Source organism: Nilaparvata lugens, chromosome 7 (assembly GCF_014356525.2).
Source record: "Nilaparvata lugens isolate BPH chromosome 7, ASM1435652v1, whole genome shotgun sequence".
Lineage (NCBI taxonomy): Eukaryota > Metazoa > Arthropoda > Insecta > Hemiptera > Delphacidae > Nilaparvata > Nilaparvata lugens.
In genome coordinates this window covers 61,495,705-61,512,475 of record NC_052510.1, presented here as the reverse complement: position 1 = coordinate 61,512,475, position 16,771 = coordinate 61,495,705, and the positions used below count along the sequence as shown (strand labels likewise).

Sequence of the window (16,771 nt, the reverse complement as noted above, 5' to 3'; positions counted from 1 at the left end):
CTAAATCGGTGTGTACTATATGTAGTTTGAAAGATCGGTATGTAGGTTGAAAGATTGAGAGGTATAAAGGTTGAAAGCTTATAAGGACGATCCAAGGAACTGCAGAAAAATGTACCATAATTGGGTGTACTATATCGAGGTTCCACTATATTAACGATAATCCACTTGTTTCTGTTCCATGAATACTTCGAATGTCATGAAATAATACGCTTATCTATAATTGACCTATAATTGATCGAGCGAAGTGAGGTCCAAGATTCAAGTCGACGGTTTGGCATTTCTCATGTTTAAATGTTTATATGTTGCGCATTTACGGTGAAACGCGGTAATAGATTTTCATGAAATTTGACAGGTATGTTCCTTTTTAAATTGCGCGTCGACGTATATACAAGGTTTTTGAAAATTTTGCATTTCAAGGATAATATAAAAGGAAAAAGGAGCCTCCTTCATACGCCAATCTATCTTCTATCTATATAAATATATAAAAGCGAAATGGCACTCACTCACGTTAGCTATTTAGAGGCTATGCATAATTATTATTATTGATGCAATCCTAAAACAAATCTCTGAACAAATAGACTAAAGCGGCAAACTATTCTATAGTGAGATTCTCATGAAATTGGCAGCATTCCTCGAACTGTAATATCAATGTTCCTCATTTCAACACAGCTGACAGTTTCATGTGGATGTGACTGTTGAATCGTCTCATTTATTCGTTCAGTATCCCTAATGAATATCATCAATGCTTCCCGTTTAACTAGAGCTGACAAATTGTAGTGAATGTGACTTTAGAATCGTCCCACTTATTTGCTCAGCCATTGTATGCCCACTGGCTTTTTATACAAATGTAAATTTACGGTGGCAAATGTAAACAATTTACTGGTTCAAGGTGAATTACAGAAAGAATGTAGAATTTAAATTGGTTGAGTGCTAAACCTGAGAATTTCAACAACTTGTCATTATATTTTAATTGTAATACAGTTTAATATTAGTGAATCATCGACTGATGAAATTGAGAGAGAATTCATGCCACTTATTGAATTAAAATTCATTGTATTTTTGGATATTATTGATGAGCTTTTAAATTGTGCATTAATGATTGATTGATCCTGTAGTGATATCCACGTTATAATGGCAGTGGATAGAGATAAAAGAACAGTGTTACCTCTTCTCTGCCTTAATTAATTACATTTCTACACTGTCAATAACAGATTTGGCATCGTTACGGAGCTATAAAATGATAGTACTACCTGCTTTGTCGAATTATAGACAAGGATAGTAGTATCAAAGTTAATCAAATACTGTCATTATAACGTGGACCTCACTATAGCATATAGTGAGGTTCACGTTATAATGGCAGTATTTGATTAATATTGGTGTTGCTATTCTTGTCTATCTTTCCACAAAGCAGATAGCACTATCCTTTCCTAGCTGTGAAACATTGTCAGATCCGGGTTGCACAAAAGCCTATTAAATTTCAATTGTGATTGAATACCACGAGTACAAATCAGACAAGCTTTATCTGATTGGATCTCATGTCATACAATCATTATTATTAATTTAACAAGCTCTTGTGAAACCGTGCCTAAATCTATTAAAATATTTTAGTATTTTGTAAAATTTTTCAGGTTAATCAGTCATATAGGCCTTATAAGACACCTCATTGAGTGAATAGATAACATATTATGATGAGCAAAGGAAGACAGAACATAGAAAACATTATTTCAAATAACAACTAACCACCTAATGACTTACTAAACACTAACTAATTGATAATACACACAAAAAAAACTAACAAAACCTACTCTAGAACATGGTACGCCATAGTGGAGTAGGTCAATTTCCACACAGAAAACTGAACAAGTAGAGAACACATTATAAGAATCTTTTGTAACTAACTATTGTATGTAATATTGTAATTTATCTAATATTTTTGTAATCGATGTTGTAGTTTTAGTTTTTGGGAAATAAACATTATTATTTATTTATTATTTATTTTGACTTTCTAACCGGGTTAAACGAGAATTTTTCATTTCTAATCTATGAATTATGTTAACCGTTATCCTTAGCTTGAGATTACCTTATCAAAAACTAGATTTCGAAAGGATAATTATTGTCAACAAGAAGGTTCACCCCCAACTCATATTCCAGTTGAGTTCTCACAAAATGTATTTAATGATAGAAAATTGAATACATGAATTTGAAATAGAATGTTAAAGATTTTATTAATCCAAAAAAATAGTAGAATAACATAAAAATCAATATCTTATCATCGAAACAAAAAACTTTATACAGTAATATAATGTTTTGGAATAATGATAAGCCATATAATGTAGGTAAATTTACATTCAAATAATATACATTTACATGCCTACATTCCATTTCGTACATTGAATTTAGCACCGTTCATTATTCATTATTCATTTGTGGATACAATCACAAATCATATAAATATGATTGGGAAGGAACAACAGGCTTGGCCCAAAACTATCCCATTCCCAAATTTTGTTAATGAAATGTTCAAAAAATAGGTTAATTTGGATATTATATGATCATTCCCTGTTATCAATATTTGCAGTAGCAGAAGTCTTCGGGGTGATTTACAGCAATTAATTTGGATTTTCGTTTAATTATAATTATTTCATTTATGTATTAGTGAATAATGCATTATTCTATCCATAGGTGGGAGAGAGTCATGCAGTTTTGAGTTGAATAATTATTTGATTTATCAACTTGAGTTCAATAGGAAGTGAAGATTAGTCAATTGAAGAACTGTAAAGTGATGACAAGGCACTTATTGAATAAAAAACATGAATCGGTTGTCTATTTAGGATTGATTGCATCATCACAAGAGTGATGAATCATTAATTTATTGTGAGAATTCATCAATGCCAATACGACTGTCCTGTATATTCAATGTTGAATCAAACCATAGAAAAATAATGTAGGTACAATTATTAAGTACAGTATTATATTCTCTTTGACCAAACTCAATTTTTCAAACAGGTATGGTTTTAACACTGTGATTGATTGATTTATTCTTTAATAATTATTATTCAACGAAAATCCTAAATAAATGCTGTAAATCACCCCGAAGACTTCTGCTACTGCAGACATTGACAACAGGGTTAACAGCTAGATGGAAATTCGATGAGAACTATCCAAAAATTAGTTGCCTGCCCGGGAATCGAACCCGGTACCTCCCAATTGCTAGTCAGGAATGCTTATTCTTTATTGATTCATACAATAAGTACATCATCAAAATGATAGGGAGAGAAAAAATAAGGTAACCTTGTGCTATTCCTCTCCCAAATTTAGATAAGGTTTCACATAGTCCGAAATAGGTCAAGTCTTGTAGTTGTTCACATCTAAGAATTTTCAGTACTTAATTATTTTCACAAAGTAGATTTTTAAATTTAGATGCTTCAAAATCAAACATAGAATAGATATTTCACATTATTACCACTAAAATAGGAAATATTCACATATTAACAAAATAATTTTGCAGGACCAGAAAAACAAACATAATGATGCCATAAAACATTAGTATATGTTTTCTCTGGTTTTAGTTAGGGTTTACGATTTGGTTCTAAATGTTAGATTCTACGATTTGGATTGGGGAATTTGATTCTAAGTTTTGTACAGTAGAGATGAAAAAAGCTTCATTAATTATCACGTTACTTATTAATCTAATCTTAGCTATAAGACAACTCTCAAAATTCAAAATAATAGTGTTTTATTTAGTAGTAAAACAATTCCCCTTTGAACAATATTTCCCTCATTTCTCTACTCGATATCGATTCTTATGTAACTGATTTCTCATTCTCCACGTACATTATTTACAGTGATGTCAATATTGATGTAAAACGTTGTGATTATCTCACCACCTGTAATAATTTTACTTGATTTCAGTTATATTTCATTTCAATATAGGGGGTCATCACGCATCACACACCAATTCAAACTTACAGATAGTTTCAAGTGCTCACTTCTCACTTATCTAAAAATTATTGAAAACTTATCTTTGATTTCAATATAGATTCAAGTTATGTTGGAAATATCTCTTGAAATTATTGTATGCCTATAATCAGCTATTACAAATGTATTATGTGCATACAGTGACCGGTATTCTGATATAATATATCTGTTCATTCTTGTTAAAAATAATCAATAGTATTTTATTCGTCAAGAAAATATATTTTACAATAATTGAATAATAAATTTTCGTAATTTAGCTTTAATATTTTGTTAATCAATTAATATCGGGGAACCGAGCTTCGCTCGTTATTTTTATTTGTTGATAAGCAGAACACAATTCTCTAAAATGATCGTGTTTATATTCCACAGCTGGCTATTTGTCATCTTATGAATTTCGGGGATGCGATATTTTGATTTTTCACATACTCACTCGCTCACTCACTTTTCTACTATCCACAGCAGTTTCAGCCAATGATGAATTATCCTTTTAATGTCGGTTCAGCGAGTTTTCCAGGATGAGACCTAGTGCAATCGATTTCTTATATCATTAACCTAATATGTTCCAAATTTCGTGAAAATCGTTAGAACCGTTTTCGAGATCCGTTGAACATATTAAATAACCAGATATAAATACACAAATATAAGGAAATTGCTCGCTTAATATAATAGGATATTTCTGCACTGTTAAAAAACTATCTATAGCAACTTTATAGAGCTAGAAAAGGATAGCGCTATCTGCTTTGTCGAATGATAGACAAGGAAAGCAAAACCAATGTTGATCAAATACTGCCATAAGTCATACGATTTTTTCTGCCGAATATATTGACATAATCATTTTGTCAATAAATAGCAAATTGAGCAGTTATGTAGTGATACTGTAACCATCTGCGCGCATGCGCAATTCTTTGTAAGGACGTGACAATAAAAGTGAAAGTCGGATTGACTCAGGCAAGGAATGCGGCAGTCTGTGAGCATGTGACGCCTACAAGACAACTGTCGCGACGGCAGAGTCTCAGTTCCTCTCGATTTCAAGTTCACTGGATTCTACATTTTTTAACCAGAGATCCTAAATTGATACCTAATTAGATCCTAATTATCCCAGGTACACTATGATCTGTATTATTTTATAGCTTGTATTCACTTGTAGTTTGTATTGTTATCGATTATAATATCAATAAGAAGATACAAGCGTAAGATGCTTGAATGCAATAAGAAGAAGACGAAGTAAGAAAAAAGAATAATTAGAAACACAAGATGATATGATGAAGATGACGATAATGATGAGAATGGAGAAGAAGAGAAAGAAGAAAAATAAGAAGAATAGATGATGATGATGATGATGATGCTGATGATGATGATATGATGATGATGATGATTGATGATGATGATGATGATGATGATGATGATGATGATGATGATGATATTATGATGATGATGATGATTGAGATGATGATGATGATGAGATGATGATGATGATGATGATGATGATGATGATGATGAGATGATGATGATGATGATGAAATTGATGATGATGATGATTTAGATGAAGACGATGAAGATGAAGATGAAGAAGAAGAAGAAGATGGAGAAGAAGGAAGAAAGAAAAAATAATAAGTAGAAAAACACAAGATGATGATGAAGATGACGATGATGATGAGAATGGAGAAGAAGAAGAAGAAAGAAGAAAAATAAGAAAATACATGATGATGATTATGATGATAGTGGTGATGATGATGATGTTAATTATGATGAGGAAGAAAAACAAAGAAGGAGACGAAGAAAATGAAAAAAGAAGAAGATGAGGAAGAAGAAAAGGAAGAAGAAGAAGAAGAAGAAGAAGAAGAAGAAGTAAAGAAGAAGAAGAAATACTTTCCTACTGATAAGAGAACTGGCTTACTGGCACAACAGCTTGCCTATACTAGCATGATAAGAGTAATCTACTGCCTCTATAATCGGTTAATCAGAAATTAGTTTGCAAAAAGATTGCTTTGGAATGAACAGTATAAATGGAAATGACTCAGAAAACATAATCTTTCAATAGCTTTGAAAATATTTCAATTGCTCTAGGAAATCTCCAATAGTTAACAAAAATACAATACAAAAGATGTTATTACTCTATTATAACTCTCTGGTAGTCTAGACTAGAGGCTGATGAAGCTCCTCATAACGAGTGAAATCTCTTTATAAGAGTTCACTCCTTAGGAGGAGCTAATAATGAGAGCTAGTAATAAAAATGAGATGAGAAAATAATATCACTTAAAAGAGTCATTATTTTCTCATCAATGCAAGTGATTTTTTTTTATATTTACGTAGAAACAAATCGTCTAGACTACAACAAAGTTACAATTCAATATTGTTCATAGATTCCTACCAACTGCCATGATTCATAGTTCATAGTAATATTCTTTATTCTTTATTGATTCATACTTTTCTGTAAGTTTATAATAATTCTGAATGATTGATTCATACAATAAGTACATCATCAAAATGATGGGTAGAGGGAAATAAGGTAACCTTGTGCTATTCCTTATATATTGTCATGCAATGTTTTGATAAACATTAGACCAGATATGATGCTATAACCATAAACTTATGAATCCGTTGTATAATGTCTCAGCACGTAAAACGTTTAAAATGAAAGCTATGCGAATAAACTGAGTTTATGTTGACCTTACAAACCACTGCTATAAAATATTCAAATAATTATGGAAAATTACTCAAAAAATTCAGGACTACTAATCATTTTGTTCATCAAAATGAGTATGGGATAATTAAATTCAGACTCAATTAAAAATAATGTTCATTAAAGTAATTGCAATAATTGCATCAATCTTTGAAGCGGCAGCTTTGTAAGGATCTTCTACCCCCTCCTTTACCCCTCATCATTCTTCTCTCCTCCAGATATTCTTCCTCTCTTACACTCCTTCTCCTTATATTCCTCCCTCTCACTCCTTCTCCTTCTAATCCTTCCATCTTCCCTTCCACTCCTTCTCCTCACCCTTCTTTCTTCCTTCTCTTTCTCCTCATCTTTAATATTATCATCCTTTTATGTTCAACAAATTAGTTTTTCAAACTTGACATGCAACTCCCTTGATTTCTTCTAAATCTCGACACTGAAAAATCTATGAATCTCAAATTATACGCAGTATAATTTACACAAACACATGAAATTATCTATCAAAACTGAAAAACACTCTACAGAGAAGTTGATTTATCATATTTGCTGTAAATATGAATAAAATGCTGGAAATCTGAATAGAAATCATATAAGTTAACTTACAACTTACATGATAATTCATCTATACTTCATCTTATCACAGAACAATATTATACTCTCACTCTAAGCATGAAACTCCTACTTTTAGTTGAATTGAAAAGCTCACCAAAAACTTTCAGGTTTTTGTTACAATAGTTGAAAAGTGAATTCTCACTCAAGTCATCCCATGATCACTGTTACCACATAACATGAGATTTACTCAATTATTAAGAAATTTAAGTATTTTAAATTGTTTTTGAACAAATATAGTGGTATTGACAACATCAACGTCGTATCTTTCAATTAAGAGACCCTTTGAACTGTTACCAAATTGCATGACAACTATTTAAACCATGTAACAATACACATCTGATGACTTTAAATACTAGAAAAACACACAATAATACTATTTTCAGTTGAAAACTAAACATATTTCACGGTTCTGTAACAACAGTTGAGTAATCGAAAGTTCAGCCCTCCGAGGCTACAGGTAGAAGAGCAGACAAGTGTCACAAATTTTGACAATTTTTTGGGAAGGAAAATTTCAAATTTCTGTTACCTTTCTTTGTGCCTCGGCGGCAAATCCACTCTTAGCAGCTCGGTTGTTGGCCATAGTTGGTTTGTGAGCACAAAATTCACCACAAAAAAATTATTAGAGCAAACAGTTGTTAACACAACGAACGCTTAAACTCAACTGACAAACTTCTAGTTCTTGGTACCGCCACTGAGTGGTGCGGGGCGGGGAGGTAGTGGAAGGATCACGTGACCTCACGACACTAGCGCTAGAAGCGGACGGCGGACGTTAGTATAACTAACAGGAGCTGTACCACAGATTGTTGAAATGCGGTTTTTGGTTTGATTTAGAATGTTTCAAAGGTGGATTGCTTGATGCAATCTGACTCCAGTATTTGAAAATTTGACACATGCATCAAATTCACTTCCAGCGCATCACGAGAAGGTCCCTAGTTTCTGTTGGCTATGGTTTTCAAATACTAGTAGCCAGGGGCCTTTGGTATAGTTCGGAACCCACCTAAAGGTGGGGGTCCATTACTTTGTGAGGTTTCCTCTCTCATCATCAGCTCCTTCATTTAATTGCAATTTTTTTTCGTATTTGTTTTCCCATTGTTATTTTTCTTAGTGGAATTTGTGTATCTTTGGATTGAAAATTCAAAGTTGAATTTGAAATAGAAATAGATGAATCCAGTAAATAATTTACCTACCTTATCACAAGCCTTGGTCTTTCTTAGCGGGAAAAAGTGTATGAAAGAAATATAAAAAAAAGTCTGCATACAACAGAAACTTGAATAGTAGGTCCAGTTTGGATTTCTGGTTTACTCTGATTCATTTATAAATTTGGGTCCTCAAATGATGAATGACCAGCAAATTTTTACGTGAACCTTGATTCAATGGCAGACATCATTGAATACTCTACTATAGTGAGGTCCACGTTATAATGACAGTGTTTGTTTAGCACTGTAATGCTATCCTTGAATATCATTCAACAAAGCAGATAGCGCTTTCTCTTTCTCGCAATTCCCTGTTGCCAAATTGTCTTTTAACAATGTGGAATAAATAATAAATCAATTAACAGGAAATTTCATTTCAATTACGAAAATTCATTATGAAATTATTGAAAAACATAATTTCTTTCTTAATAAAATATAATTGATTATTTTAAACAAGAGTGAACCGTTAATATTACATCAATGTATAGACCTGTATCAGCTACCGTCTATTGTAAAGACCTTAAGAGATATGCATCTTTAAGTTCTTTGGTCTATTGCATTGACAAGACAGAGAGAATCGGCAACGTTTTTCTCCTTTCCTTCTCCACTGCCATTATAACGTGGACCTCTATACAATATTCTGAGATTGGTCAAAAAATTCCTGAATTATTGCTACCCTCAATGAACGACCTGCAATTTCATACACTTTTCCCAAGCTATGTCTCGCTTTTATTACTCTGTGATACACCAACTGTTGTGTTATGCACGCACGCATAGGAGCGCGAGAGAGCGAACGGTTTTTGTATTGTTAGTGCAGGTGATAACGAAAGATAAAAACTGTATAACGCATTATGTGTATAGATATAGAACGAAAGATAATAACTGTATAACACATTATGTATATAGATATAGAACCATCCCAATAAGTGCAACAGGCTTGTAGAGGTACTGGGTGATAAATATATTGGGCCAACTAGAGCTGATAGAGTTGTATAACTATAGTTGTGAATAATATGAACAGCAAACAATATACGAATATAACTATATAGTAGGCTAATCTACAACAAGCTGGCAGGTAACAGAATAGAACAGATGTGTGAGGAGTGAATCATACAGGTAGAAAAGAGAGAGAAAGGTCTATTAACAAGAATGGGTGGGAAAAGGAGAGGGAAGAAACGGGTGATATAAGAAGGAGAGGGTGATTATGTCAGGAGGGTGAAATGAGAGGGTATGCGAAGAAAGATTAAGAGAATGAGAGAAAGTGAATGGAGAAGAATAAAGAGAGGATAGGATGAGAGAAAGTGAATGTGAAATAATGAAGAGAGGGAATTATATTTTAAATTTGTTCTTCAAAATTATATTTTTAATATTTGAATATTTCCCATTCTAGTTATAATAATGTGAAATATTTCTACTATGTTTAGCTTTGAAGCATCTAAATTTGAAAATCTACTTTGTGAAAATGCTTGAGGACTGAAAATTTTGTGAATTGAAGAACTACAAGACTTAACCTATTTCGGACTATGTGTTATCTAAATTTGGGAGAGGAATAGCACAAGGTTACCTTATTTTTCCTCTCCCTATCATTTTGATAATGTACTTATTATATACATGAATAAAGAAAGAAGAGAATCTTTTTGTGTAGTTGAGAAGTTGATATTGTGGTAATTATTCATATTGAATAAAAAATACTAAGAAATTGTCAAAAACAACAGATTTATTGATACTTAGAAAGACGGTTTCGGTTATTACACCACTCTGATGAGTTGACATGGTGTATAACTGAAACCGGTCTTTCTAAGTATCGATAAATCTGTGGTTTTTGACAATTTCTTAGTCTTTTTCATTCAAAGAAGAGAATGAGAAGTGGAGAAGGAATGTGATCAAAACAAATGAGAGGAAGAGAAATAATGTGTGATAAAGGATGAAAGAACTAAGGATAAAGAGAGATATGGATTGGTTTTTTATTATGAGAGAAAGAGAAAGAGCATTGATTATGGATGAGATGTGATGGAGAGAAAGAACTGAGACATCCATTTTTTTGAATTTAGATAAGAAAGAATATTAGTCAAGGATCGTCCCAAGAATTCCTTTTATCAGCTTCTAGAATCCTAGGAAGTTGAATATCATGGAAATATTGAAGAGAAAATGAGAAGGGGAGCTGAAAGAACAGAGAAATCCATGAAAGATAGAAGGGGTAGGGGTCTTCAAGAATGAAAGAGATAGATAGACTTTATTCTTCAATTGTTCACCCTCACAGACAGAGACAGAGAGAGAGAGAGTGAGAACAATAGAGTTTGAGAGAGTGAGAGAGGAAAGAATGAGGAGTGTGACAGATGAAGAAGGGATGCATCAAAAAAGGAAATAATAGAACAGAGAAACCTGTACAACAGGTCAAAACTGTGGTGGTCTCAGTGGTTGGAAGAGGGGTTGGCTGTGATGATCAAGAAGTAAAGAATTTTCGAAATATCCCTCCCTAGAAAAGGAAGTGAAAGAATCTATTCTTCCTTCCTTCCTTAGTTTTTATACGTGCTTTTATAAAAGAAATACCATTCTTATTCACCTGTATTGTTTCTTCTTTATTGTCAAATTTCCATCCTTCAACTCTCCGTCAACTATTAGTAATTCTTAGCTCTCCGGCAACTATCATAATATTAGAACTTATAGAAAACTATAAATAAACACTAATACAACTACAGAGTGTCTGATAAGTCACTCCCTATTTTTATACAACTATAATTTCTTAATCTATGAACCAATTTTGTTAGATTGAGCACTCCTTGAGATTGTGTTCAACACCAATTTTCATTTGTTTCAGTTTAAAAATGCCCCCTCTCTTGACTGTGGAAGAACGAGCCAAAATAGCAGCTCGTTATGAGGTCTAGGGATGTGTGGTGCGAGTACAAAGGTGCTGGAGGGCTGAACGAGGGATCCATGCAACACATTATCCATGCAATAAAAAATTATTGATTCCTCAATACATACAATAAGTACATCATCAAAATGATAGGGAGAGAAAAAATAAGTAACCTTGTGCTATTCCTCTCCCAAATTCAGATAAGGTTACACATAGTCCGAAATAGGTTAAGTCTTGTAGTTGTTCACTTCACAAAATTTTCAGTCCTTAATTATTTTCACAGAGTAGATTTTTAATTTAGATGCTTCAAAACCAAAAATAGAAGAAATATTTCATATTGTAACATGATATGCTATAATTAATGGATCTGAATTTTAAATCGTATTTGAACATTTTTAGATTTAGTAATAGCTGTAATAAATCCGCCCATGCGTAGTATTCCAAGTTCTTTTTGAATTCAAGGTCTCATGCTCTTCTCACTTAATATATGGATTAATAAATGCACAATACTAAATGAATGAAAGGATCAATGCACCTACTTCAAATAAAATTCATAAAGCGAATTAATAATGTATTAGGAAGGTGAGTACCACATTGGATGCTATGCTTATTATATCTGTATATCACTATTTATGTACAGACTCAGATATATAATAAACTGATGACAAGTGTGAAGACGCGTGTTCGTGGTGCATAAGACTGTACGCAATATAACACAAATATATCAACAAAATAATTTATAAAATAGAATTATAGTACCCTTTAAAGGCGCACTAAGAAATCTTTTGGTGATATTTCAACTCTAAGGGTGGTTTTTAAGGGTTTAAAGTTCTTTTAGCATGTATATTCTTCTTATTCCAATATCTTAAAATTATAATATTGAAATGTCCATACCATATGTTAACATAGAACTATAATTATAGAGAGAACCTCTTCAAAACAGTTGTTCTGGTAACTAAATTAAAAATTTTGTCAGGTTGGCATTAAGTTGAGTTCACTTTGTTAGGTTGGCACCAAGTTGAAGATTGAAATGCATTATCCAGGACCTCCTAAATACCAATTTATCCAATTAGCGTTTTCTCAGCTTTTCTGCGTTTCCTCACCTTTTTCAATAATTGATGGAAATATATTTAAAAAATTCAGTACACAGGTTTAGCTGAGGTGGAAGAATCTTGTTCGCCAAAGATACGCCGATATAGTAACAGGTGTTTTTCGAGATCAAATTGACATAATACGTTCAAATTCGGTACAGAGGATCTGCTGAGGTATACATGCAGGCGAGCCAAGCGAGCCCGCTGATCTCATTTTGAACAATCCAGTCGGGGGTCCAGAATTCGGTACAGAGGTTCCGTTGAGGTCTAAATGCAGGCGAGGGAAGCGAGCCCGCTGATCTCATTTTTGGACGATCCAGTCGGCGGTCCAGGGGGCGGAGCCCCCTGGCTAGACGGATATGACGAGCGAAGCGAGCCTGACGGCTAGTAAAATATAAATACTATAAATATAAATAAATAATTTCTGGATTTGATTAGAGCTGGATTCACACACTACAGTGACAGTGAACAGTGAAAATATAATTCCCATAAGTTCTAATTGGACCATTTCTACTGAGCCCCGTCGAGTGAGTATGAATAATACCATTAAAACTTATGAGAATTTTCTATTTTTAATGTTTCCTGGGCATTTTACAACACGAAATTCTCTCCAGTGTAGGCCTAAAGCACGGGTTACCTGCCAGTCGACTATAGGCTACTATAAACTCTGTCTTCTTGCAGTACATTTTCCCGAAATATACCCGGAAAATGTGTATCATGAAACTGATGACTATTATAGAGGTTTTAAACAAACCAATGTTCTATTATTTCAAATTTTATTAATTCTAATATGAAGTATAGTATTTTGAAAATCAAATCGAAAATTCTTTATCGGTTCTTCAACAACAATAAATATACAAAAAAAATTCCAGCAAAAATATAAGAAACCAATCACCTGCAAGGAAAATTCTGTGCGCAGAAGAGAGTTGCTAATACAAATTCAATTTGAGTTATCAAGAACTTACAAAAGATGAAATAAGAAATTATATAATATAGTCTAATATTTAATAAAAGAAGATGATGAATAAGTGGAATAAGGGTAAAAGAAAGAGAGGAAGAAGGAGAAGAGAAAGAAAGAGAGATGGCAAACATACTATTGAAACAAATATAAGTCACTCAAAAAGTATGTCCTCGATTTTACTGGTAATTATCAATTCAATAGTTCTCTTTTAAGCAATGTAACATAATTTCGATTAATATGCTCCGTTAGGTAGTCTGGAATTTTATTGATTAATTTATTAGGTAAAAGTATTGTCTCCGGCAAACATTAAGATCCATTCTTATATTTTCAAACCTATTTCTGGAAGGTCGTAATATTTATTTATTTATTTATTCATATGCAAATACAATCCAGGTTAAAAACAACAGGTATTTACCCAAAACTGCTTTCAACCTTAATTTTGAATACACAGTCTAAAGGTTATGTAACTTACGTAACGTAAATGATAACGAACCAATAATAATCCAACCAATAATAGCAAATGACTGTCAGAATTTCTGCGAACACATCTCAGTTCTGAACTGACCATAGAGAAAATATAGCATAATAAGATATTCCATGGTATGGGACGTTCATGTTCTAAATTTCAGGCCGATATTTTGTTAACTCAAGTTCGACTACTGTCTATTATTACTGATTTGCTGGGGTGAGAGTGTAAGAACGGCACACTATGAGAGACTACAATCGTTACATAGAAGCTTCACGAAAAATAAGTACTACGACTGTCAAATTGAGTTAACATTGAAAATTGAAACATAAACACCCTAAACTATGAGATATCTTCTTGTGCTATATTTTCTCTATGACTGAACAAAGTAATGAAATTAAATTCACTTACATGAAGTCAACGCTCACAAGTAAACATTTCCTTAATTGGATTTTTCAGTTGCATGCTCATTGACGATTAGAATCTAGTATCCAGGTTTGGAATTACTGTACTGGGTAGTCATGCAGGCTATAATATGTAACACGAATGTATGAATCTATTGGTGATCAGCCAAGAGCTGTAGCCGTGCAGAGCAGATGGTAATTAACACTTTTATTCCAATCCTTTTGGAAGTCAACATCTGCTTAGCTCTCAAGGTGTAGCGAACTGAGAAATGAATATTTATTTAAGTGTTTGCTACAGCGAGGTCCACGTTGTAATAGCAGTTGAGAAAGATAGGAAAACAGTGTTGCCTTGATTCTCCGATTCTCTACCTGCTATAGAGGATTGATTGATTGAGTACTTTATTTATGTAGATTACAATATATACTGGCTTATACACTTATATACAATAGCTTACAATACAGCAAAATTATGGATGAATTTACAAAATATGAATTAAGAAATAATTATTGAGCTGTATATAATATGAAAAAAAAACAATTTGTAATAACTATAGATAAAATAGATAATATTGTTATGCATCTACATAAATTGGCGGAGCTTTGGACATATCAATGTCCATTCTTTGGAAAGAATATTCGAAGTATTCTTCCCACTAACTCTCTACCAAATCAAAGGATAGCTGATACCAAATCAAATCTATTCAATGATTTCACTTACATGACGAATTACATTATACAAATGATATTACAGATCATTGCATACAATACTGTTTGCTTGAGAAAATTTTCTTAATGGAATTTGTCATGTAAGTGATATCATTGAATAGAACTTGATTTGATTTGATTTTGATACCAATATATCTGATGTAATATTAACTGTTCATTCTTGTTTGATGTTTGGAGTAATCAATTATATTTGAATCGTCAAGAAAATATAATTTCCAATGATTTTATAATGAATTTTTATAGTTAAGATTGAATATTTTGTTAATCTATAATTATATATAAAAGCGAAATGGCACTCACTCACTCACTGACTGACTGACTCACTCGCAGAACTAAAAATCTACCGGACCAAAAACGTTCAAATTTGGTAGGTATGTTCAGTTGGCCCTTTAGAGGCGCACTAAGAAATCTTTTGGCAATATTTTAACTCTAAGGGTGGTTTTAAGGGTTTAAAGTTCGTCTTTTAGCATGTATATTCTTCTTATTCTCTTAATTATAATTGAAAAATGTCCATACCATATGTTAATATAGAGCTATACTCTAGAGAGAGTACCTCTTCGAAACAGTTGTTAACTGGTAAATAAATTAATAATTTTGTCAGGTTGGGATTAAGTTGAGTTGACTTTGTTAGGTTGGCACCAAGTTGATGATTGAAATGCATTTATCGCGGAAAAATTGATTGGGCACTGCTACTTCAAACAGAGCTATTATATTACTAGCCGTCAGGCTCGCTTCGCTCGCCATATCCGTTTAGCCAGACGTTTAGTCTGGACCCCCGACTGGATCGTCCTAGCATATGATAAAAATGCTCAAATAAAAAATGCAGGCGAGCGAAGCTAGCCTGCTGATCTCATTCTCGGACGATCCAGTCGGGTGTCCAGGGGGCGGAGCCCCTTGGCTAGACGGATATGGCGAGCGGAGCGAGCCTGACGGCTAGTTAAGTATATTTCTAAATTGTTGAAAAACTATATGACATTGTTGCTGAGCTAGAATAGGATAGCACTATCTGATTTGTTGAATGATAGACAAAGGTAGCAACACCAATGTTGATAAAATACTGCCATTATAAAGTGACTCCTCACTATCACTAGAAAAACTCACTTCCAATTGAGCATTGAATCATTAAGTTGAATCATACTATTCAGCTCAGTTTTAAATCAAATACTTATTCTATGTTCATTTAGGAAGAGGTTTGAGTAACTTCCAGAGAAATAATTTAATTATTCTAAGCCTAGAATGCAATGAGATTAATCGAATTATACTGCTGACAAAATTACATACAGTCTCAAACCAACTAAAATGATTATTTTATTAAACTAAAATCCAAATTAAATGCTGTAATTCACCCCGAAGACTTCTGCTACTACAAATATTGACAACAGGGTAAACAGCTAGATGGAATTTCGATGAGCGCTACTATTCAAAAATTATTTCCATCTGGCAACTGAAATGAAATATAATGAAAATATAATTCAAGAACTAAAGCTCCGTATGTCCCGGTTGCACAAAATCCTGTCAAATTCTAATCATGATTAAATGTCACGATAACCAATTAGGGAAGGTTTTTCTGAGAAGAATGCTTCTCCGATTGGTAGCATTTAATCGGGATTTTTTTGCTGAGGGTGATGCTTACACATGAGCTGTAGGCTTGTGCGAGGGTGATGAGGCGGATTAAAAGTTAACACACTTTTGTGAAACCGGAACACAGTCATACTGATTTCTCCCAATACTGATTCAACAAACTTTTTATCGATTCTCACACTCTGCTTTCCAAGTATTTCGCCCAGCAAGCCTCACCCACATACC

At 33.0% G+C, this 16,771-nt stretch overlaps 1 protein-coding gene across 1 annotated transcript in view; it reads right to left on the bottom strand.

Annotated features, from left to right (window-relative positions):
* The window catches only part of LOC111060833 (myophilin), a 54,292-nt gene extending 46,349 nt beyond the window's left edge, over window positions 1-7,943 (bottom strand). Inside the window, exon 1 of the mRNA XM_039433313.1 lies at window positions 7,794-7,943. Within this exon, the coding sequence (XP_039289247.1) occupies window positions 7,794-7,847 (54 nt within the window). The 5' untranslated portion in view covers window positions 7,848-7,943. The remainder of the gene's footprint in view (window positions 1-7,793) is intronic.
* Window positions 7,944-16,771: the final 8,828 nt, after the last annotated feature.